The sequence below is a fragment of the Erythrolamprus reginae genome, chromosome 6, assembly GCF_031021105.1.
Source record: "Erythrolamprus reginae isolate rEryReg1 chromosome 6, rEryReg1.hap1, whole genome shotgun sequence".
In the NCBI taxonomy this organism is placed as follows: domain Eukaryota; kingdom Metazoa; phylum Chordata; class Lepidosauria; order Squamata; family Dipsadidae; genus Erythrolamprus; species Erythrolamprus reginae.
Genome location: NC_091955.1, coordinates 27,479,487 through 27,505,626, shown reverse-complemented (window position 1 = coordinate 27,505,626; position 26,140 = coordinate 27,479,487). Strand labels below are relative to the sequence as shown.

Below are 26,140 nucleotides of genomic sequence, written 5' to 3'. Positions count from 1 at the left end.
TCGGCTACAGAGGTCTTCAGGAAAGCCTTGCAAGCTGCAGAAGAAATGGGCCGAGGTGTGGGAGGCCTGGTTTGCAACTATCTGAAGGTAAGTAGTAGGGCAGCTCCACAGCTTCAGTGAGGCCTATACGCATGAGGGGGCAGCGCATGGGTTGCGCTCATGCATAGGGAGAGGGCATTTAATTATGGGTCTGGGCACCTGCATGCATACTGTCATGCATGCACCCACTCTTTTGGCACCCGAGCCAAAAAAGGTTTGCCATCGCAGATTTAGATAGTTCCGATACTCCTGCTTGTGCTTCTTGTTGGACTACCTTGAACAGGAGGCCACTGTTGTAGGAACAACAACTTTTTGGAATATTTTCTTGAAGATTGCTATTCCTACCTAAATCTAAAAGAAACAAAGCAAACTTTGGTTGCCAAGGAGCTTCTGATCACTCTGGCAGCCAAAGCAGAAACAGTCCCAAAGGTACAAAACCTCATGACTGAATGGGAGGAGGCAGTCCTGCACTGTCTCACCTGGAACCATGAAGGTTTTGATCTTCCTTTGATACTGTGTGCTGAATTTTTACAAAAGAATCCAGACGAGATGTTCGAGCAAAGAGAACAGAACAGTTTTATTCTCTTTGTGTATTCAAACAAATGTTTTTTGGCCAAAAACATGGTGACCCCCTCACCGAATGACATCCTACAAAAGCTAGATGCTGGTTTAATATATCCTAATTACAGAAATACCCTCCCATTCCTTCATCAGCTATTCTGACAAGGTGGGTTACAGACTACAAAAGCATTCCTTTCTATAGTGTTACATTTTTATCTAAAGCTATAAAATTATGCTGAGTTTAAAGAAACAGGAGTTATCTCCAAAAGGAGATAGCATTCAAACATTGTTCAGCTACATTTCTACTTGTAACTATTGATTCGCCTCTCAAGGCTACAGCATGTTCTCACATTCTAAAACAAAACCTCAGCATTTCTTATTGAATTAAATTCCATCCCAATTTAGTTTACAGAGACTATTATGGTTAGCTCTGGCCCAACTCCTGCCCCAAGGACTGTGGATGTGGGGGAGACATCCACATGCTGCAGGCCTGTTTTGCCCCCGGTGGAATCTGATGATGAAGGCTCCTCTGACTAAGAAGACATGAGTGATAGGGAGGAGGAGAGTGTGGCAGACAACTCAGAAGGAGATCAATTATCTAGCTCCTCCTTGGATTCGTAACAAGAGTTAATGATACAGCCACGCATGCGTAGAGCAATGCATAGGCAACAACAACTCAGATATTATTATCAACGAAAATGAGGCCACCTGTGGTTGGGTGGGGCTGTGGTAATTAGTGAGGCTGCTATAAATAGCAGCCTGTGGGTTTGGCCATTGTGGAGGATTATCTGATCGTTGTTTCGTGATTGCTTTACTGACTTTGATCTTTTGTGTGCTGATTTTTCCCCACTGTGAAACTAAACCAGGGCAAAGTGTGTTTCACTTTGTGAAAGAAGAAGGACTGTGAATTGCCTCACAGCTGCAAGCTAAGTATCACAGAACTGATAAGGGACTTGTACAAATTACCAGTTTGTTTGGAGACAAGTGCTCTTTGCTATACCAAAAGAGGGCTTGGTTTAAGTGAAGTTTCATTATAAAGAACATTGTTTTGAATTTTCAAACGTGTGTGTGTCTGAAATTTGTACCTGTGAATTTTTGGGAGGAGTCTACCAGAGAGCCCGACAGAACAGAGACAAAACTTAAACTCTTGTAGGTTCTGCTTTCAACACTTCTGTAGAAATCAGAATGTTTGGGTTGTGCTGTGTTTTCTGATTTTTTTAAAAAAATCCATTTCTCATCAGATCATTTTGATCTAGTTTCAGCTCGCCTGAGCAGCAGGTTGGCAGGAGCTGAAGATTCTGTTGTGGGGATATATCTTCAACTCACAATTAAGTCTCTTTGTCATGGGATATGGAGGGTATCTAGAGTGCACTTCCTAGAAACTCTGTATCTCATTCATCAGGAAGATGTCCACCTTTGAAATGGGCTCTTGGCACCTAGTGTCACTTTTGAAATATGTTATTCCTTGTTTCATTCAAATGACTCTCAAAGTTCAAATGACTTTTGAAAAATGAAATTTTCAAGAAATCTGGGACTGAAACATCCTGATGTAATGATAGTATACATGATAAATTGTTTAATATAGGCCAAATTTCAACTTCGTTTCAATGGTGTCATCGCTCCAAATGCAGACAGCTGCTTGGGAATGGATTTAAATTTTTGTTGAACTATTTGGCAGATGTGGAAGGACTCATCTCTCCCTCTCCATATGCCTAGGGACATCCAGCTCGCCTATATTATTATTTTTTTTAAAAAGAATATTAATTGCATCCTTCCAGTTAACTTTATGTCTAGTTTGGTCCATTCCCTTCTGTGTGCCAAACTGGTGAAATCCCAGATTCCTTTCCCAAGTAATCATTAACATGTTATTTCTAAAGAATACTTGGACTCCTCAGTCATTTAACTTTTACAGCTGGGCTTACTAATATGGTGCTTACTACATTTGGGTTTTAATAGGCTACACAACCTGACAGACTAAACTACAGAGCTGAAATGATTATCCAACATCCATAAAGTAAAAACAGAAGGAGGAATGAGTTCAATAGTTTGCTCAAAATCAGAAATATGATATTCACCCTTGGTTACCTTGCTAGTTGCCCTTTGAGTGTTTAAGCTGTCAGATGTACTTAGGAAATGGAGTGGCTAATGATGTGAAATACCCCTTGCTCTTCAACTTGTGAAATGAAAAAGGATATAGGGATGAGGTAGAAGATATATGCAAAGAAATAATTTCCACAATTCTGTTCAAAGGGAACAAAAGAATGGAGCTCATTTGTTATCTGGATTTTTCTTTTCTTTTTTTAAAAATAATTTGTATTGAATTTAAAACAAATCAACATACAAAATACAAATACAAAATACAGAATATACAAGACCAACATATATTAAAAGGGGGGGAGAAAATTTTTTATATGTATGTATGTATGTATGTATGTATGTATGTATGTATGTATGTATTTTTTATTTATTTATTTATTTATTTATTTATTTATTATTATTTATTTATCTATCTATCTATCTATCTATCTATCTATCTATTTATTTATTTATTTATTTATTTATTTATTTATTTATTGGATTTGTATGCCGCCCCTCTCCGCAGAGTCTTGAGTAGTTTATGAAAGACAGGGAGGGTGGGGGCAGTTCTAATCTCCGGGGGGGAGTTGGTTCCAGAGGGCCGGGGCCACCACAGAGAAGGCTCTTCCCCTGGGGCCCGCCAAACAACATTGTTTAGTCGATGGGACCCGGAGAAAGCCAACTCTGTGGGACCTTATCGGTCGCTGGGATTCGTGCGGTAGCAGGCGGTTCCGGAGGTAATCTGGTCCCATGCCATTACATATTGCTATCATAAATCTATTATGTTCTTAACTTTAATTTTATTCCTATCCTTATTATCTTTTATCACCCATCGTGTCCTATATAATATTATTTATTGTATTGATTTTTTTTTGTGTGTTCCAACCATTTATACCAACTTTCCCAAATTTTATACAATTCTGTCTCCTCTTTATCCTGTAATTTTGCACATCTCTGCACATTCTAATATTTTAGTTATTTTCATATCATTCTTTTCTTTTAATTTAATTGAATTTAATTTGATTTACAATATATGCCGTCCAATCCCAATGGGACTCAGGGCGGCTTACAACAATAAATAGTACATACAATAAACAAAGTCAAATAATCAGTAATAAGAACAGTAAAACCCATTACAAACCCTAATGAACTATCCAATCAAGCCCGCAGAACAGTTACAAATTGGATGAGATAAGATGTTACATTCATGGCCCCCAGGCTTGTCGGCAAAGCCAGGTCTCGAATCACAGCCTTTTGGAAGGACAGTAGGGTGAGAGTAGCTTTTAATGACCTTGCATTGGAGTAAAATTGAGGCAACTGAATGGAGCTCGAGTATGTACTGGCTGGATGCCCTTCCAGATGCCTATGCAAAGTTTGCAGCAGACAATTACCCATTGCATGCAAAGAGACAAATATCTGTTGCTATCTAAGATCAAACTTACAGCCTCCAGATTGTGAGGCAACTATGTTATCTGGGATAAGCTCAGGGGTGGGCTACTACCTGGATGGGGAGGGGGATGCAGTGGGGTAGCAAAAATTGAGCTCCACCCCAGAACACCCAATTTTCACTGAAAGATGTTGTGGCAATGCGAAAAATCCCAGGCATACTGGAAAAAAATAGGAATCTGGTTAGATGAAATCCTCAACATAGAGATCGATAAAACTCCAGAATGTTTCCTCTTAGGTATCATAAGACAAAATTTGAAAAAAAAATCAAATTTATCTAGTTATACATATTACTACAGTGGCCAGACTAGCATTCGCACAATGGTGGAAAAATGATGACATGCCACACGATGGACTAATATTAGAAAAGATTAGAAGCTGCGCAGAAATGACCAAACTAACTATGGAACTTAGAAATAACGAAGATTCTGTCTTTTATAACTGCTGGGACTCTTTCTACTGCTGGTTAAAAAAGGGGGAAATAAAAAGAAAAAATCTGATTGATTAACAATTGTTATTGTATGTATACAAAAATAACAGTCTGGTGTTTATTCTATTCTAGTAAAAGATTGAAATAAGATATATATATACTAAAACCAAACCTATCTATCTATAATTTTTCTGCTATTTCATACTCAACTTTATCTCTTATTTATATACTACGTAATTATTTAACTATACTATATCGGGATATTGAGAATATTTATAGCACAACTTATTATCATAGATCTGCCGTTCACCCGCCCAACCTTTTAAATGTATTTTCCGTTGTTACTGTATATTGTCTATTGATGTTTATATGTTGTTATGTCTTTTGTATATAGTCTTGTAAATAAAAAAATATTTTAAAAAAGAAAGAAAATGCAGGGTGACCTGCATAAGCTACGCCCACAGTGTGGTAGTAAAAATTTTGGTAGCCCTTCACTGGATAAGCCCCACTAAATTTAAAATCCTTAGAAAAGCCATGTGTGGCCCACGATTTTCCAATCCTTCTATAACAACGTACATTGAGGGAATTAAGTTGAAGATTGCAGTTTAATTGCACTACCTATAATTACAGCATTTCAGTATGCATGTAATTGATTTTTTATTCCGTAGAATTATACCAGATAATTAGAAATGTTCACATTCTAAAATTACATAATGAGAAAGAGTTTATATGAACTTATTTTGGTTTTGCTTAAAGAAATAAATGGCAAATAACAGAACAGGGTAATAAATAAATGCATAACAATCTAAAGCGACTCGACAGTAAAATAAGCAACCATCTAAAATAACTTTTAAAATGTTGTGTGAAAAAGCTGACATTTTTGTGAAATAAACACTCCCTGATACAGAATGTTTAAAGAATGTTTAAAATATTCTGCTATTACTTTAAAATAATATGTGAAACATGAATCAGAATTAATTAGGCACCCGGAAAAGAAAATAACAACATTACACTTAAAGATTACAGTTTGGGAAGCAGATCATATTTTAAAATACATTCCTTTTTATTTTTTTATGTTCTACTTTTTTGATAGGTTCAGAACTTGATTTAAAACAAATTTCTAAAGGCAACTGGTGCAAGCATTCATTTTGACTGCCAGATTTGCCTTTTCTATTTTTAGAGTTCCCATATGCAAAATCTAAGTTTGCTTTCAATGAAGTGAGAGAAGACATTCCATTCTATTATGGTATTTACACTAAGGTTTCCAAAAATGGTCAATATCGACTACCAAGGATCAATGGTGAGATTATCTATTGCTATACAGTTATTATAGTTTGTCACACACTCAGTCAGATGTTCAAACTGGATTTGGCATTTTATCCACTTATTGAGTTCTTCCAAGGACCTGCATAAGCAGATGTTAATGTTCAATATTCTTAGAGGTATCGTTGCAGGATATGAGCTGTTCTGGCTGGGTAAAGCTTTTGCAAGTGACTGATAGAGATTTTGCCCGTGCCGATAGTGTTCAAGTGGTGCTCCAATTGTTTTGGGATTGCACCCAAAGCACCTATCAGTATTAATACTATCTTTGCTTTCCTTTGCCATAGTCATTCTATTTCCATTTGAAGATATTTGTGTTGTGTTCCCATCCCCTTTCTCTTCTATTCTGTTGTCACCAGCTACCGCCATGTCCACTATCTGTTCTGTCGGGCTCTCTGGTAGACTCCTCCCAAAAATTCACAGGTACAAATTTCAGACACACACACATCTGAGAATTCAAAACAATGTTCTTTATAATGAAAATTCACTTAAACCAAGCCCTCTTTTGGTTTAGCAAAGAGCACTCGTCTCCAAACAAACTGGTAATTTGTACAAGTCTCTTAACAGTTCTGTGATACTTAGCTTGCAGCTCTAAAGCAATTCACAGTCCTCCTTCTTTCACAAAGTGAAACACACTTTGCCCTGGTTTAGTTTCAAAGTGGGGGAAAATCAGCACACAAAAGGTCAAAGTCAGTAAAGCAGTCACGAAACACAATGATCAGATAATCCTCCACAATGGCCAAACCCACAGGCTGCTATTTATAGCAGCCTCACTAATTACCACAGCCCCACCCAACCACAGGTGACCTCATTTTCTTTGATAATAATCTCTCAGTTGTTGTTGCCTGTGCATCGCTTTCCGCATGCGTGGCTGTATCATTAACTCTTGTTCTGAATCCAAAGAGGAGCTAGATAATTGATCTTCTGAGCTGTCTGCCCCACTCTCCTCCTCCCTGTCACTCATGTCTTCTTGGTCAGAGGAGCCTTCATCAGCAGATTCCACTGGGGGCAAAACAGGCCTGCAGCATGTGGATGTCTCCCCCACATCCACAGTCCTTGGGGCAGGAGCTGGGCCAGAGCTAACCACAACACTATCCAGACTTTTTTGTCTTTCTTATCAAAAATTATTAAGTCTCTCTTTAAAATTATTAAAGTCTGAATAGTGGACATGACGGTAGCTGGAGACAGCAGAAGAGAAGAGAAAGGGAAAGATAACAATGGGCGTTATGTGGCAGGCTTCAAATTGAGAATTCTAAATTCTAAAGTTAAATTCTAAACAGACACCTTGGTAAAATGTCAAAATATTGTCGAAGCACCTTTTTTTTGGTGTGATAGCCCAATTCACTACTATAGCATGGAATTTGGGGTGAGGGGGAATGACAACTTAAGGTTGATATGAAATACTACCTTATGATTTGCTGTCCAGGATTCTTTGGTATGACACCCATAGCCAGTTTATGTCATAATTCTCAACTATTTTTTTTTCAATTATTTGTTCTCAACTATTTTTTCAATTATTTGTTCCCATCAGTTGTTTCATTACCGGCATATGATAATTTTTACAAATATTCCAGTGAATCATTTTGGTGACAGTGTTATGTCATTGCTTATAATAAGTTTGTGCAATCATGCATGTGCTGAATATTTGTTTTCTTTTGATTCTTTGGTCAATCTGCATTTTGAAACATTGACGATTTTTCAATTCTGTCCTTGAATGCATTGGTTCGAATAGCCAATAGGTTCGAATAGACCAAATCAAATCTTCAGGGTATTTTTTAAAACATTCCAGTTTAATGCCATTGCCAAATTTTATCTTCTTTCTACTTTCCCCTTGAAATTGACCATGTCATGCTTTTTTTTGACAGCATTCTATTTGTGTTATTATTACAATATTTCAATATTCATTTTTTTGTTACTTGTATATTTAGCAAGTTCCAAATTTTACTTATGTCAAACTGCTTTTTGCCTGTATTTTTATATAATTAGTCAACTTAAGCTTTTCTTCTTTGAGTGTATGACCTGAAGTCAACTCTGCCTCCATTTCTGCAGGGTAGGTATATACTGTACACTATCAATACCATAAACAGGATGCAATGCAGAGTGAATAGTCATCAGTTTTCTTGTTTTTCAGTCCAAACTGTCCCGTTCAGCTTTTGTCCAGTTAATAATTGCAGCAGTGTATGGTTTAACAGGCATGGTTCAAGTACTTGGATAATATTTCCAACATTCCATTTTGTCTTTAGGAAATCTGTCATGTTCCTTTATTAATCAGACGTTTAAGTTTTCCAGGATTGATGTTTTTCAACTGTAAAATGCCCAAATACTTATAAGCGTTATCTTCATAGCTCCTGATGGTTTGGCTATTTGGTATTTCAATTCAATTATTGTTGGCTATTTTACCCTGCTTTTTGCAGCTGTAGCAAATTTCTTTAGGCCGAATTCCATTGTTATATACTGTAAGTGCTAAAAAGTCCTTACAGTGATTTCACCACCTCCTCATCAGTGGAAACAAGATGTTGAAGGTCAGCTGGGGTAGTGGAGGGCAGGGTGGCAGGGGACTCAAAGTGCAAAACAGCAAAAACAAGGGCAGCTGAGGCTTCCTAGGATAGCTTGGCTTTTCACTGGTTTGCCAGGCTTCATACTACTCTACCGGGCTTCCTAAGATAGTCCAGTCTTCTCAGGATAGCTGTGGCTTTCCCCCCATGCAGCTTAACTGGGCTAGGAAGCTGAGGCTTTCAGGGCTGACTGCAGTTTTATGCTGTGCTGCAGCTATGAGCTTCCTGACTCAGAACCATGGTGCATTAACAAGCCCATGAACCAGTAGTGGGTTGCTACCGGAGCAATAAAGAACTCTGCACCGTTAGGAAAAGTATACGCAGCTTCAAGTGTCTTGCGTCCATCATGTCTTTGCTCCTGCGCATGTGCAGGAAGCAAAATCTCGCAAGGGGGCATGCGCGTGCATGACATTTCAGTGATTTTGTGCTCCTGTGCATGTGCAGAAGCAAAAAAAATTGCTAAAATCTTTCTCGCACCTGTGCATGAGCAGAAGCAAAAGCAAGCTGGGACACGCACACGAAAGACACCCAAAGCAGGGGGTAAAATTTGACCAGCTTGCACCAACTCGGGTGAGCCAGTAGAGACAGTTTAAATCCATTTGCCAAGCTGGTAAAAAACGCCCCTAGTTGGCCCTGACCAGGCCTGCCCACTCACTGGCTCACCCGATCACCACTCACTTCTTTCAGCTGCTCGCTCAACCTTACTGGCTGCTCACCTCACCCATCTATCCCTGCCTTATATACATGGCCATGCGGCCCAGCTTATGACCTTACCCAACCTGCTCAGCTCAGCACCTTGCATGTCCTGCTCAATGTCTTGCTCAGTTCCGTCGCCAGCACCTACTCAAAAGTAAGCAGTGCCAGTTGCAGCCACAGTGTCAAAAACGATGCAAGGCCAGGGATGACAGGGCAGCATGCTAGGCTGCCTGCAACCAATCCCCTCTGGCATTGCGAATGACATGAGCCCCCCCATCCCGGCCACACGGATCAGTTATGGGTGACCTAGTGTGCCCCCCCCATCCTTGCTTAGATCTCAAAGCCGCCAGCGATCGGTTGTGGGCAGCCTAGTGTGTTCCACTGACACACACACACCCATCCTGGCCTTATGTAGTTCATGAAGCTGCCGGGAATTGGTTGTGGGCAGCCTAATGTGCCACTGTCCCTCCCATCCCTAGCCTCATGTCATTTGCCACATCATTGGTGATCGGTTGCCGGCAGCCTAGCATTCTGCCCCCTCATCCCTGGCCTTGCACAGTTTTTGACACTGTGGCTGCCCCTCCCCCCCCAGCTCGTCTCCCTGGCTAAGCCGCCTCAGCTCCGTCCTAGGTGGGCCTAGCTAACTAACCCATCTTCCGTCCAGCCTACAGTTTGCTTACTTTTGCTTTGCTTCATTTTACTTTACTTCACTGGGCTCCACTTCCACTGGTTACAGACTCGCCTGCCTTGCTTCACCTGCAACCCCACAGCTGCAGCCTGCATCCATCTCATCAGAGAGGAACTGAGTCTGCCTACCTGCCTTGTGCCTTCAATTGCGTAAGTAAGTGGCTTTTTTGGAGGGGTTAAAAATAGTTAATTGGGTTTTTTTTTTCTTTTAGGAAATAGCCATATAAAATTCAGGAAATTTTAGCTGCTTTTATATTTTTAGATTTGTGCAGCTTTCTGAAATTTTGGGTGTTTCTGTAGTGTTTCACACGCATTACAGTAACACACAAAACCACTACAAAAGCACACAAAATCACATGAAATGCAGTTGTATGTGAAGCTTGGTTTTTGAGCCTCTGCAATTGTGTGAGTTCCTGCTTGTTGCAGTGGACATTTTATGTGAAGCTCAGCTGCTTTACTGTACATTGTGTGAGACAAATTGAGACAAGACTGAACATAGTCAGGTGAAAACAGAGATCCCTTCTATTAACATTAGTCCTCAGTTTACATACTTTTTATTTTGCAGTAATAGCCTTTAACAGGAAGGATGCAAAAGCAACTGAGTTTGGCCAGTTTCTTCACCAAGAAACCCAAACTGGAACCACAAAGTCAACAACCATCAGAATTGGTCTTGGATGATCCGTCACAAGCACCAGAAGCACCACCCCTTCCACCACTTCAACTTGAAGAAAGCAGCAAGTCAAGTATTGAGTCTCCCGAGTCCGAATTTGAAATTAATCTTGCTGTCTATTGGAATGTGCAATAGTTGACATACTTTCAAGAGAAGTGTGAGGGACTGGAAGTTTCAGGCAAGAAATTAGATTGCAAGTACTGTGCAAAACATGACTTTGCAGTAGACAACAGTGTTCATGTGTCCAAAGGATGGAAACATTTCAAGATTGAGGCATCTGAGAAAAATAAAGAAGTAGAGCAAGCGTGTCTAAGGAAGAAAATGAAAGAACGTTTTACTTCAAAAGCTTTGCAGAGGGAACATAAAACAAGGGAAGCAGGATGCTATAACAAAAGGAATCTACAAGATATCTGAAAAACATTTAGGCACTTGTAACATATTCAGAACTGTTTACAGCCTGGCAAAAGGATGTAGATCATTTTCATGCATGGAAGAATTGATAGAATTGCCAACTTAAAATATAGTAGATCTGGGGACAGGATTGCATTCAAAGCCAAATACAGTGAAAATAGTTGAGTGCATTGCAAATAAAATTAAAACCGAAGTGTTTATTAACATTATTGAACAGAATCTTAAAATATGTATGATCATTGACAAAGCCACAAGGGTATCCTGCAAACCCAGTACACTGATGATACCCAGTTATACATCTCCATCCCATGTCCAGTCAGTGAAGCAGTGGAAGTGATATGCTAGTGCTTGGAGGCTGTTGATGTCTGGATGGGCGCCAACAAGCTCAAACTCAACCCGGACAAGATGGAGTGGCTGTGGGTTTTGCCTCCCAAGGACAATTCCATCTGTCCATCCATTACCCTGGGGGGGAATTATTGACCCCCTCAGAGAAGGTCCGCAACTTGGGCATCCTCCTCAATCCACTGCTAACATTAGAACACCATCTTTCAGCTATGCCGAGGAGGGCATTTGCCCAGGTTCGCCTGGTGCACCAGTTGCGGCCCTATCTGGACAGGGAGTCATTGCTCACAGTCGCTCATGCCCTCATCACCTCGAGATTCGACTACTGCAATGCTCTCTACATCTGAAAAGTGTTTGGAAACTTCAGATCATGCAAAATGCAGCCCCAAAAAGCTATCTTGGGGCTTCCCAGATTCGCCCATGTCTCGGCAACACTCTGTGGCCTGCACTGGTTGGTCTGCAGGCCGGTCACAATTCAAAGTGTTGGTAATGACCTATAAAGCCCTACATGGCATCGGGCCAGAATACCTTTGGGATTGTCTTCTCCCAGCGTCCGATAAGGTCCCACAGAGTCGGCCAGCTCTGGGTCCCATCGACTAAACAATGTCATCTGGCGGGACCCTGAGAAGAGCCTTCTCTATGGCAGCCCTGGTCCTCTGGAATCAACTCCCCCCAGAGATTAGAACCACCCCCACCCTCCTTGCTTTTCATAAGCTACTCAAAACCCACCTATGTCGCCAGGCATGGGGTAACTGAGTTGCCCCAGGCTATGTGAATTGTGTATGGTCTGCCTGAGTTGTATGGTTTTAACAATGGGTTTTTATTGTGTTTTTAATATATTGGATTTGTGACATTGTATTTTGTTGTTAGCCACTCCGAGTCCTCGGAGAGGGGTAGTATACAAATCTAAATAATAATAATAATAATAATAATAATAATAATAATAATAATAATAACAACAACAACAACAACAACAACAACAATAATAATAATAATAATAATAATAATAAAACCCGTTGTGATTGTTTTCGTAAAAGTTGATGATTCTGAGAACCTACCAACAATTTTTGTCGAGCTTTTTGAATTGAAGAAACAAAATGCAGAGACAATATGTTCTTCAGTCCTGGAAAGTTTACATAAGATTGGTTTTACCCAGAACTACCTAGAAACATTTTTAATAGCATTTTGCTTTGATGGTGTCAGCATTATGTTTGGGAGAAAATATGGCATGAGCACTAGAATGGCAAAAGAGTTTCCAAACATCATAATATGGCACTGCTTAAGCCATCGCCTTCAACTTATTTAGTATGACTCCATAACGGACATTAAGCAACTAAATCATTTTAAATTCTTGACAAGATACATACAATTTTTCATAAATCCAGTAAGACCCAAAATGCACTTTGTGAAATATCCAAACAACTTGAAATTGAAATAATAAAGAATGGTAAAGTTTTGGGACTAAGATGGGCTGCCTGTTGTTAAAAGGCAAACCTTACTGTGTCACATGCTTATCCAGCACTACACCTGTATTTTCATGTGAATGAAAAATACTCAGGCATGGCTGCCCTTCTGGAAAATATATTTTTAGAAATGATTTGGCATTGATGATCGAAAAATCACACTTCTTTCAAATGCACTGTAAGTAAGTAATATGGAGATAATAAAAGCTGAAAAACTGGTGACAAAATCAATGAAAGCATTTGAATAGCTTAGAAAGGGAAAGAGTCCATATGAAAGAAAAGTTGATGGACTAATTACTTCAGAAACCTTCAAAAATATAAAATGCCTACAAAAGCATCAATTTGTTTGACTTAGTCAGGAAAGACTTTTGGAATGCATCATAACAAATTTGAAGAAAATACTAATTGATTGTGAACATTTAAAAACAGGTAGCCAATTGCAAGACACTACAGATAAATTACAATTTCTAAATTTTTGGGAGCCAGCATATTGGAATATTACAAACGTAGTAGTTTGATGGACAGTAGCTGAAGATTGTGCACATTTGTTAACATTTTTAATTACAACATTAACACCAACTACTATAGAGATTTTGTGGACAATGTTTTAAAAGATTCCAAGAACTATGCAATTCCTGACAGTATTAAAAAAACGAGCTAAAGTTACTGTCAGAACAATTGCTGTAAGTTCTGAGGAAGTGGGAAGGGTTTTTTTGAAAATGAACCTCATATGTTCATAGAGCAGAAGTTGCCTGTTTCTAATTTAACCAACCTCATGACAATCAATGTTACTGGCCTACCTCTTCCAGAATGGGACTCTATTCCTGCAGTGAAAACATGGTTAAGAGCACACCATCTCTCAGCCAATGGTCCAAGAGTAAGATCAAGAAAAGTGTAAATGAGGAGAGTGTCACTGAAAAAATGATGTGGAAACATCTTAAAGTTAAACTTTAGTACAGTGATACCTTGTCTTACAAACCTATTTGGTTCTGGGACGAGGTTCTTAAGGTGAAAAGTTTGTAAGATGAAACAATGTTTCCCATAGGAATCAATGGAAAAGAGATTAATGCGTGCAAGCCCAAAATTCACCCCTTTTGCCAGCCGAAGCGCCCATTTTTGCACTGCTGGGATTCCCCTGAGGCTCCCCTCTATAGGAAATCCCACCTCCGGACTTCTGTGTTTTTGCGATGCTGCAGGGGAATCCCAGCAGGGGAATCCCAGCATTGCAAAAATGAGCACTTTGCTGGCAACGGAAGTCCGGAGGTGGGGTTTCCCAGCAAAGGGAGCATCAGTGAAATCACAGCATCGCAAAAACACCGAAGTTCTCGAAACCCCACATCCGGACCTCTGTGTTTTTGCGATGCTGCGATTTCACTGAGGCTCCCCTCGCTGGGAAACCCCACCTCTGGACTTCCGTTGCCAGCGAAGCGCCCGTTTTTGCGCTACTGGGATTCCCCTGCTGGGGTTCCCCTGCAGCATCACAAAAACACGGAAGTCCGGAGGTGGGGTTTCCCATGGAGGGGAGCCTCAGGGGAATCCCAGCAGTGCAAAAATGGGCGCTTCACTGGCAACGGAAGTCCGGAGGCGGGGCATCCCAGTGGCGGCGGTGGGTTTGTAAGGTGAAAATAGTTTGTAAGAAGAGGCAAAAAAATCTTAAACCCCGGGTTTGTATCTTGAAAAGTTTGTATGACGAGGCGTTTGTAAGATGAGGTATCACTGTATTTGGGTACCTATTTTATTATTTTGTGTATAATAATTGGTATATCTTGTTTTTGTAGGTCATTAGTGCAAAGAAATGAAGTCGACTGGGCCATGCCCACTCACCCAGTCATATAACCACCAAGTCATGCCTACTCAGTCATACGTGCACCAAGTCACGCCCACAGAACCTGTAAGGAAAAGTTTTGAATTTCACCCCTGCCCTGAACCACAGTGTGGCAAGTAGTTCCACAGCCACACAATTTTGGGGCTGCTTGTTTCCATGCAAGGCAGGGTGCAGAGTGAACATAAGAGCAAAGAGGGTAGGTGGGGGAAGTCGGACGTAATCACTTATCTTACTAAGCTTCAAGGTTGGGAGGTACCAAACCCAGATTGGCTTTTTTTCAGCTAAAGACCAATGGATTTGCTTAACAACAGAATTACTGGGAATACATTGCTATGTGATGTGATTATGTGATGGAAATTACAGTCCCAATTGTGTTCATAAGGCAGGACTACCTGCAAGATAGATCTACTTTTAGAGGGCACACATAGCAAAAATAGAGCTCCACCCCAGAGCACCCAATTTACACTGAAAGATGTTGAAAGAAAATGCAGGGCGTCTTGCATAAGCCACACCCACAGTATGGTAGTAAAAATTTTGGTAGCCCTTCACTGCACATATGTCTTAAACACCAGATCTGGTCCTGGCAGTTGATCACAAGTTTCTTTATATTTGCTCTTGGCTACACTTGACGGAAATATTAGTAAGAGCTTAGCAAGTTAGTTTTTATTGGAAACAGGAATAAAGTCTTAAATACAGTTGTTGATTGCCCACTGCAGTGCAAAAAAACTGAGGATCTTTATCTGTATTGTAACTATACTCTGGAGTTTAAGCTTTTGCATCCGGCATTTTCAATTAATTGGTAACTTAATGGCCTTGGGAGGCAACTTAATATGTTCTTTCTAGTCTGGGAACTGCTGGTTCTACATCAATAGTGTCACCTTTACATTGTGGGCCGTAGCATGCATTGTAATTTTTTATTACACAGAGAGGAAAAAGAAGGACCGTTAGAACTGCTGAATTGTTAATAGTGATAAAAATTTCATAGTGCAGAGTTGCATAGCCTGTGATATTCCAATTATTATTGGACTATAATTCCCCATGTACTTCCTCAGGGAATGTTCTGGAAGAAGCAAATTGTACCTTCTGATTTATTTAGTATGATTATTATTGAAAGAGAAACTCTTTTTCCCCCGTTTCCCCCCCCCCCTTTTCTCCTTTGTAACAAAATACAAAGATATGCATAAGCTTTTGGGAAGCATCACAAATACCTATTCTTCCTGTGTTTCTCAGATGGACAGCAAGGAAAAATACCAAGAGAGATGTTCTGGTACTGATGTGGCAGGTGTGAATAGCTGCTGAGACCTGGGTTTTCATTAGAAGGAATGAAAAAGAAAGAAAATCTTAAGTGAAGCGAGGAGATGTTAGGCCATCATGAAGCCAAGAAGGACAAAAGAAGAAGTAGCTTTGCACGACATGATTAAGAGAAAATGAATAAATAGTTTCTGGATAGAACTGAAGGTTGTCACCAAGTGAGTCCTTCAGCAGCCACAGCCATAGCTACAAAAGAAATCTGTAATAGACAAATGGATTAATGCTGCTTGTTGATAGGAAAAGAGGCTGTTGGACAAAAGAAAAGGCTGAGAGCTCTGTAAAAGCAGCTACTGTGAATCCAGCACCATTTTAGAATCAATAATTTTGATTTCAATAACTTGTTCAGTTGGCCTTTTGTGTGTGTGTTCCCAGCCTGAAAGATGGGGGAAAGAGGAGATAAAAGCAATAGCAATAGTACTTAGACGTCTATATTGCTTCATAGTGTTTTACAGACTTCTCTAAGTGGTTTACAGAGTTTTACATGCTGCGCCCAACAATATGGGTCCTCATTTTATCTACCTTGAAGGAAATGTAAGAGAGTGCAAACATTGCATTTCAAGGACCAGATTGGGCAGCCATTTGTCCGGGATGGTGTAAGGTCTCTTGCCTTGGGCATGAGGTTGGATTAGAACAGTGTTTCCCAACCTTGGCAACTTGAAGATATCTGGACTTCAACTCCCAGAATCCCCCAGCCAGCATTCTCTGGCTGGGGAATTCTGGGAGTTGAAGTCCAAATATCTTCAAGTTGCCAAGGTTGGGAAACACTGGATTAGAAGACCTCCAAGGTTCCTTTTAACTCTATGAGTCTGTAATTCTAAGATCCGAAACAAATGTAATTAAGCAGTAGTGAATAGGATATTAGAAATAATCAGGGGATTAGAGAATGTGGTGGGTTAGAGGTAGGTGGAATATTTATTTTCCTAACATCAAAATTTTTATATTATAGTAATAATATATTGCAATACACTCAAGTACAACTTTAAAAAAGCCAACTATGAACTCAGAAATGTTGACCTCTCAACTCTTGACTTGGCAAATTCTACTCTTCACCTGCAATACTGTCAATGACCTCTATAACATCTCTTTGCTAGAAGTCAAAAGAACTATCAGAGTACACATACCACTGATAACCACCATAAACAAGAAAAACAAAATACCCATATCAATAAGGAAACTACTTTTTTTAAAAAAACAAAAAAATCCCTCTGGTGAAAAAAAACAAAGCCGGCTATCTAGCTAACTTCAAAAACTGCTACACGAATACATGCCACCAAATAAAGACAGAATGCTCCAACTATTAGAGCAAACGAGGAAAACCTTCTTCGCACAAAACCACACTGGGCCTTCTACAACTTCGTAAATAACAAAGTCAAGGACTCGAGACCCCTCCCAGAAAGGAAGGAAAGACAATTGGACAGGGGACGAAAGGCACACCTGTGCACTTACGTACACCCCTTACTGGCCTCTTAGGAACCTGGAGAGGTCAATCGTAGAGAGTCTGAGGGAGAAGTGTTGGGGGTTAGGGGTTGACACAATTGAGTCCGGTAATGAGTTCCACGCTTCGATAACTCAATTGTTGAAATCATATTTTTTACAGTCAAGTTTGGAGCGGTTCGTATTAAGTTTGAATCTGTTGCATGCTCTTGTGTTATTGCGGTTGAAGCTGAAGTAGTCATTGACCTGTAGGACATTGCAGCACATGATCTTGTGGGCAATACTCAAATCGTGTTTTAGGCGCCGTAGGTCTAGGCTTTCTAGGCCCAGGATTGTTAGTCTATTGTCGTAGGATATTCTGTTTCGAGTGGAGGAGTGAAGGGCTCTTCTGGTGAAATATCTTTGGACATTTTCAAGGATGTTGATGTCTGAGATGTGGTATGGGTTCCAGACAGATGAGCAGTAGTCTAGGATGGGTCTGGCAAAAGTTTTGTAGGCTCTTGTGAGTAGTGTGAGATTGCCTGAGCAGAAGCTGCGTAGGATCAGGTTAACAACTCTAGAGGATCTTTTGGCAATATTGTTGCAGTGGGCTTTAACACTTAGGTTATTCGATATTATTATTCCAAGGTCTTTTACAGAATGTGGGTTAGCAGTGAGAGATTGATTATTCAGTTCGTATGTGCAGTTTGGATTCTTTTTGCCGATGTGGAGGGTAGAGCATTTGTTGGTTGATATTTGAAGTTGCCAGGTGTTAGACCGCCAGGTGTTAGACCAGTCTGAGACAAAGTCCAGGTCTTTTTGGAGAGTGAGTGTGTTATCAGTGGTGTTGAAAAGTTTCACATCGTCGGCAAAAAGTACACAGTTGCTTTCGATATGGTCACAGAGATCATTGATGTAGAGAATGAAGAGAGTAGGACCTAGTACGCTTCCCTGGGGAACGCCGCTTATGACAGGGGCAGGGATGGAGATGGCGCCACCAATTTTGACAATTTGTTGCCTGTTTGACAGGAATGCAGTAATCCAGTTGTGGAGGAGTCCTGAGATGCCATAGGATTTGAGTTTTAGGAGTAGTTTGTCGTGGGCCATTGAGTCGAAGGCTTTGCAAAAGTCTATATAAATTGCATCAATGGATTTTCCTTGGTCGAGAAGGGTAGTCCAAATGTTTTTGCAGTGAAGTAGTTGTAGGTTGCAAGATAGTTTCTTTCTGAATCCAAATTGTTTGTTTGAGAGTAGGTTATTAGATTCTAAGTAGAGGGTGATTGTTCGATTTATAATTGATTCCATGATTTTACAAGGGACGCAACAGAGAGATATTGGTCTGAAGTTGTCCACTAGTGAAGGGTCTCCTTTTTTGAAAATGGGGATGACTATTGCTTTTGACCACAGCTTGGGGAGCGTGCTGGTCCTGAAAGATTTTTGGAAGATAATGCTTAGGGGTTCAGCAAGAGCAGAAGAAAGTTTCCTTAGGAAGTATGCACAGAGACCGTCTGGTCCGGCAGATAGGGAAGGTTTGAGGTCAAGGATTGTTGTTTTTAATTTTTTAATAATCATTGCTTAACTGCTATTAACAATTATTAACTGTTTTAATAGTTCTGTTGTATACTGCTTGGTCACTTTTATGTGAGAAGGATGACCATACAAATATTAATACATATAGTAAATAAATAATTGTTCTTCTGTAATAAAGTGGTAAGTAAAATGCAATTCTGTTTTCTTTCCAGAATACTATTCAGAATACCATCTAGATGTCCTCCCATCACCTATTCCAGTAATGGCGAAGCTATGCCCTAGCACAGCTCCAACGTACATGTGTGTGCCAGCCAGCTGATTTTTGGCTTGCATAGAGGCTCTGGGAGGGTGTTATTGGCTTCCAGAGAGCCTTCGGGGGGGGGGGGCGGTGAGGGAAGGCATTTATATCCTCCCCTGGCTCCAGGGAAGCCTTTGGAACCTGGAGAGGGTGAAACACGAGCCTACTGGGCCCATTAGAAATTGGGAAACAGTACATTTCTGGCCTCCAGAGGGCTTCCAAGAAGTGAGGGAAGCTGTTTTCGCCTTCCCCGGGCATTGAATTATGGGTGAGGGCACTCATGCATGCACCCGAGGGAGAACAGGTTCACTATTACTGACCTAATCCATTATGCTCAGAGGTGGGTGTCACAATGATTTCATGGAACCAGTTTGGTTGGTGCCCGTTCATGGGCACCACCATCTTTTTTTAAAAAAATGGATTTATTTTATTTTATTTATTTTTTCAGGGGTTTGGGGGGAATTTTTTTTAAAAAAAAATTCAGCACTGTGCATGCACATGCGTGCAAAGGTGCAGCCATGCAGCACAGGAGGAAGTGAACCGGCAGTGAGGTAAATTAGAACCCAGCCCTCATTATGCTTAATGGGAATGGGAAGTGGGAATAAATTTTCAAAAGTGAGATCAAAAGTGAGATATAAGATTAAAGGTTTTGGGGTTGGGAGTAGAAACCACAGAGTCAGGTAGTGCATTCTAGACGTTGATTACTTTGTTGCTGAAGTCGTATTTTTTGCAGTTTAGTTTAGAGCAGTTGACATTTAATTTAAATGTATTACACGCTCATGTGTTGTTGCAGTTTAAGGTGAAGTAATCACTAACAGGAAGGACATTTTGGTATATGACAATGATGGCGAACCTATGGCACAGGTACCACAGGTGGCACGTGGAGCCATATCTGCTGGCATGTGAGTTGTTGCCCTAGCTCAACTCCAACATGCATGTGTGTGCTGGCAAGCTGATTTTTGGCTTGCACAGAGACTGTGGGAGGGCATTTCTGGCTTAAAGAGAGCATCCGGGGGATGGGGGAGGGCATTTTAACCCTCTCCTGGCTCCAGCGATGCCTTTGGAGCCTGGAGAGGGCGAAAGACGAACCTATTGGGCCCATCAGAAGTTGGGAAACAGGCTGTTTCCAGCCTCCAGAGGGCCCCGGAGGGTGGGGGAAGGTGTTTTTGCTCTCCTCAGGCATTGAATTATGGGTGTGGACACTCGCACATGTGTGATAGGGCGTGCACATACTCTTTTGGCATCCAAGGAAAAAAAGGTTCACCATCACTGGTATATGATTTTATAAACTATAGTTAAGTCGGAACAGAGGTGACGGAGTTGTAAGTTATCTAATCGAAGAATTTCAAGTCTGACAGAGTAAGGTATTATCCTCGCTGTATGCTTTGTTCTTTTTCTAAAAAATTAAAAGGATATTATTTTCCAACATAGATTAATTTAAAGATTGGTAGCATTTGGCTAATGGGTCCCCAAACGTGGCAACTTTAAGACCTGTAGACTACAACTGCTGGCTGGAGAATTCCAGGAGTTCAAGTCTACAAGCCTTACAATTGTAAAATTTGAAGACCTCTGGGCTAGAGCACTAGAGAACAACTAGTTTCCTGCTCCAGTTTTAAAATGATCAGAACATTCTGCAATGATTAACTAATGAGCTGACTAAACAATGTTTATACCGTAAATACTACCAACATTTTACAGCAAGGCGAAGAAATGGCTGAAACACTTCATTCTGTTTCCTCTGAGTTTCCAATCAGCAGTTTGATCCCTTGCTGTGGCCCTCATAAAACATTTATCACTCTCCTTTGGATTCTTTTTCTATTTCATACAATTTGTTTTAAAAGCACTCATTCACCCCATGGTCAATCTATTTCTCCAACATCATCCACCCTGTCCCTCAATCCAGAACGAACAATAAGAACAATAGCTAGTCTGTGATGCTGGTTGGATGGAGTGAGCTCATACTTGCTAATTCACACATATGTTGTAAAATGTTAAAACCTGAGACGAAGAGCAGGTTTTCTATTTATATCTTATTTTTCCTTGTAAGGTGTTTTTTTTTAAAAAAAAATCAAGACATGCCATTTTCTCAGTTAAAATAATTCAGAGTTCTGTAGCATTTGACTTCACAATTAAAATGTTAATAAGAGTGAATCATATCACATGACAGAACCATAGTTTTAAAAATTCTTGCAATTCTATATGTTAATATACTGTATATTGCTACTGTATGTATATGTGATATGCCATATGCTAGATAAATAAATACATTTCTATATCAAGATAAAACAAATGTAAATTAATATTTCTCAAATGGTAAAAATAAGTCTTAGAAGTGTGAACCTCAACTCCCAGAATTCTCTAGCCAGCATGATGACTGGTATGGAATTGTAGCAATTGAAGTCCATACAACTTCTAGCTGCCAAAGCTGAGAAGCAGTGATGAAGATAATCAAAACACTAAAACTGAATCTAGTAAGATAAGAGGTTTGCAGAGTCTTTCCAGTTTAGAAAGAAAATAGAAGGGATAAATCCAGGAGTTTCTGATTCATAGATGAACTAGCATATTGCCTATGGTGCAGGTTTCTTCATTGAAGAGGGAAAAAACTGTTTGGTAGCTGTATCCATGTGATTGAAGCCTAGATAGAGAAGTACGAAGAAAGATTATGGATAGTGCTGAAATGAATGCCTGTGCTTCAGACCCCCTTAGATTAAATTCTGCCATCTTGTGAGGCTGAAAAAACTTGTCTTCGTTCTGGGGGTCCCTTATCTCTGGATCAATTATATTCCAGAGATACAGACAGCATTCTCTGTCCTAGAGTTCCAATTCCAGGCCAGGGGGTTATTATGACGGTGTTTTACTTATTTCTTCATTTTTATCCCATAATTATTTCTTTTTTAAATCATTCAAGACAGCAAAAATATCTAATACTCTTTCCTCCTTCAATTTTCCTCACAACAACATCCCTGTGAGGTAGATTGAGCTGAGGGAGAGTGACTGCCCCAAAGTCAACCAGCCAGGTCACAGTCTTTTTAATCTTGGTCTTAACCATCACACCAAACTGACTTTTTTATTTTATTGGTTGGATCCGTTTTGTATTTTTGTATTATTTGCTGCTCTAGGTATTTATTATTCTTTTTTAAGCCACACAAAGTCATAACAAATCTAAATTAAATTCTTCTGGCTCATCTAATATTTCCTGTATTAACTTCCAAGTGGATTTTATTCCATTTGTGCATGAATTTGCATTTAAAAAAATAAATTCACGCAACATTTTTGCTTTTTCGTACTTAGTTTAGACACGTCTGTTTGAATGGAAGCTCTCACAATATGGATTTTTAATATTCTTTCTGATCATGCAGTACTACATGCTTCTTCTAGGCATCTATCATTCTATCCTAAATTATGCATCTCCACATATTTTGGCAGAACTTCTCTTTTTGAAGTGAAATCTGTACTGTAAAATGTGAAGTATGAAATGACAAAGAGAATTGATAGATCAATATTAAATCCCATTTAATATTGAAATTTAGCTTCTACTCAATAGCCTAGTAGTCCCAAATGGGGAGCCAGTCTCCGGTCTGTTGGACCTAACATTTGATGAATTTCATTTGGTTTTAAAAAGCATGTGCTATAGAAACTTGTGTTTTGAGCAATTGATAATCTTCCCTGACACAATTGCACTGGGGAAGAAAATAGCATGAACCATGTTGTACTTTACTGAGTAGTTCTCAACAAAGTTAAATTCAGAAAATATTTTATGGGTACCTATTTCTTTCTCATCCACTCTATCTATTTCATTTGTTTTTCAAAAACCTATGTACTAGAATTAGCTGTTGGCTTTTCAAAATTCCAGCTGTTATAAAAAGCATCTCATAATTCCCTCAACACTGTCAAACCTTTTACTAAGTCTGCACTTCTATTTCTACTATTTTTTTCTCATCATTCCTATCACCCATTTCCTGCCACTTAGGACTGTGTGACTGTAACTTGTTGTTGTTGTTGTTGTTGTTATTATTATTATTATTATTATTATTATTATTATTATTATTATTAGATTTGTATGATTTTTATTAATACTGATATTTTCTTCATTGCTTATTTGACCCCTATGACAATCATTAAGTGTTTTTGCTCATGATTCTTGACAAATCTATATTTTCTTTTACGTACACTGAGAGCATATGCACCAAGACAAATTCCTTGTGTGTCCAATCACATTTGGCCAATAGAGAATTCTTCTATTCTATTTCAAATATAACTTGTTTTGACGATGGAATGTCACTGTTTAATTGAGGAAAAACAGCACAGAACAAATTTCTGGCCTGCTTGAGAACTTGAATGACCTATGTAATTTGTATTTTATACTCAAGGTCACAGCAAAAGTAATGTATCAGTTGTTTATGTTGATATCCAGGTTAGCAGTTGTCACAAAAGAACAGAGGACAGAATAGATTTGAAATACTTCCTACTTTTTTTAAAAAAGTATATCACTTATCTTTTGGCAAAGATCAAGCGTAGTATCCTACTTTAATGTATTTAATAATTATTTCTTTTGGAATAGATTTTAATTGCAGATTTTATATACAAAGGGGGAAATGCATTATAAATGAAACATGTATTGATTACCTATTCTTACTCTGCAATAAAAAATAATTTCAGGGTTGAGTTCACAGAACAGAATATCAGGATTTGCTAAGAGGTATAGTTGAGTATAATTGAATAGCTGAGCTTTCGGGGCACAATGGTTCAGTGGTTAAAGATGCTGAGCTTCTTAGCTGGAGGGCTGACAGCACAGGTTTGAAACCCAGGCTCTGTGTAGCAGAGTGAGCTCCCATTACTTGTCCCAATTCCTGCCCACTTAGCAGATTGAAAGCATGCAAATGCAAGTAGATTAATAAGCACCACTTTGGTGGGAAGGTAACAGTATTTAATACACATATGATGTATGTTCTGTCTGGGTGCCCCCAGACTTCAACACCAACTGAAAAAAGCAGCCAGACACGCTGGTAAAAGCAAAGGCACTTTATAGTTGGAAAAACAAACACAGAGAAAAACCTGTTCTTCCCAACAGACAGGCTATGAGGCTTCACAGCAGAGTCATGACGGCCAGACAATACAGCAGACTTCTTGCTGGCACACACACCACTGTAGAGAATAAGACCCACGTCTTTCCCCCCAAGGTTTCAGCCTTCAGGGCCACAAGCCAGAGTCAGAAACGTCAAAGATCACAGCCAGGTCCCAGGACTCCCAAAGATAATACTCCACAATACAGGAAGGGTGGGTCTGCCTTTTCAGCCTTTCTGGGGAGAACCACACCCAAACCCAGCTGTTGCCTATTTAGGGCTGGAAATACCTGGCTAATTGTCCCCTTTGTTGTGCTGCTCTTCTCTGCCTGAGATCGATGATGGCTTGTGCATTTTCATCCAAGGACTCCAGGCTGCTTGCTGGGGAGAGCTCCACCCCGGGGGACTCAGGCTGTTCTCCCTCTCCCTCAACCTGATATTCCTCCTCCCCGTCTGCCTGGGCCTCCTCCTCCTCCTGCTGTTCCTCATCCTCCCCCTCTGAGCATGGAGCCGGCAGAGGTTCAGCCGTTCCCTGAGGAGCCTCAGACGGAATCACAACAATGTATAGCCATGCTGACCATATAATCACAAAAATTGTATTTGGACAATGCCGAATCCCTTCAACAAGAAATTGAGATGAGAATCCTGCCTTAGAGTCAGACATGACTGACAGGGAAATGTTTAGCTTTATAGCTGAGATGGTCCACTAAACTAACAGTACAAAGATTTCCATTATGTTCTGAGCATCAAGAACAACAACTTTAAAAAATAACCAATTTCTATATCTTCCATATTATACCCCCCCACATATACTACCACTGCCACCACTGGTGCCAGTAGATAAAACACTGAAAAATAATATTCAGAATGAAACCTTGCAAAGACTATTAAATATAATTGTCTCATCTGGATGCTAAATAGGAACAAGTGAATCCCTCAGACCAAGGAATGTGAATCTGTTAAGATTTGAGCATCACTCATGACTCAAACTAGTGGGCTAACAAAGCAGAGGCTGTCTGCAGGTGAACAAGTCTATTCGTGCAAGTGTATCATCTCTAAACTGCTTAGGTTTGTCTTCCAAATGACAGGTAAGGAATAAAAAGGAAGGCTGGCTACACAAAACATATCTCTGAAAATAGCTGTATCTTATAAAAGTAGAGAATTTCTTACCTCTCTGTTGACCACAGTAGCATAGGAACATGATCCAAAGATAGGGTCTCTTTGCATAGGACAAGAAATACATAGAGTAGCTGTCCCCAAGAAACAGCTCTGCATCTTGCCATGGTCTTTTCAGTGTTTGTGTGCTAAGGAAACCAAACTTGATTCGAAAGGAAAATAAATGATAGGAACTGGTTATATTAGTATTTGTTATGAAGCTTCTGGTTTTGGCCAGTTTTTATTTATGATAGCTGGAGTAAGTCTGTTTTATGACAACAGGAAAAAGAATCCATACCCAAACAGAGTGCAAACTTTGACACAGCTTTGAAGATAAGACTCTCCCTACTAGCAATTTTAGTTTAGGACCAGATAAATTGTGTTCACCTAGCAAGAGAATTTTTCTTACGGCACAGCTATATGCATATATATTACAATACAATTGCTGTTCCTAGAGATACCCATCAATGAATAGGTATCTACTGTGGTTATGTGCAATTTGTATATTATTACAACATATTATAATAATTAAAAGAGATAACTGGAGTGGCAGTTGTATAGTTGTTAGAACAGCAATGGTGGTAGTGGTGATAGTATCAAATCATGGTGCCAGATTAGGTTACTTCTTTTTTTAAAAAAATTCAATAATTGTGCCCACAAATGAATAAGAATTCAATTTTAAGAAGAAAGTAGGAGATTCGTAGTATCTTAGATATAGCTTTAGAAGATAGCTGTTAAAATATTAAACAGGTTCTTGTATTTTCCAGCATAAAATCCATTTTCCATTTAATTTGTAAGAAAAATCCTTCTTTAGAAATGAAAGTAGTTCGAACCTTTCTGGGTAAAAGA

At 39.6% G+C, this 26,140-nt stretch overlaps 1 protein-coding gene and 1 pseudogene across 1 annotated transcript in view; one reads left to right on the top strand and one right to left on the bottom strand.

Annotated features, from left to right (window-relative positions):
• The window catches only part of LOC139169380 (V-type proton ATPase subunit S1-like), a 75,669-nt gene extending 50,220 nt beyond the window's left edge, over window positions 1-25,449 (bottom strand). The window contains exon 1 of the mRNA XM_070755429.1: window positions 25,307-25,449. Within this exon, the coding sequence (XP_070611530.1) occupies window positions 25,307-25,419 (113 nt within the window). The 5' untranslated portion in view covers window positions 25,420-25,449. The remainder of the gene's footprint in view (window positions 1-25,306) is intronic.
• On the top strand, window positions 20-13,594 carry LOC139168884 (E3 SUMO-protein ligase KIAA1586-like; annotated as a pseudogene).
• Window positions 25,450-26,140: the final 691 nt, after the last annotated feature.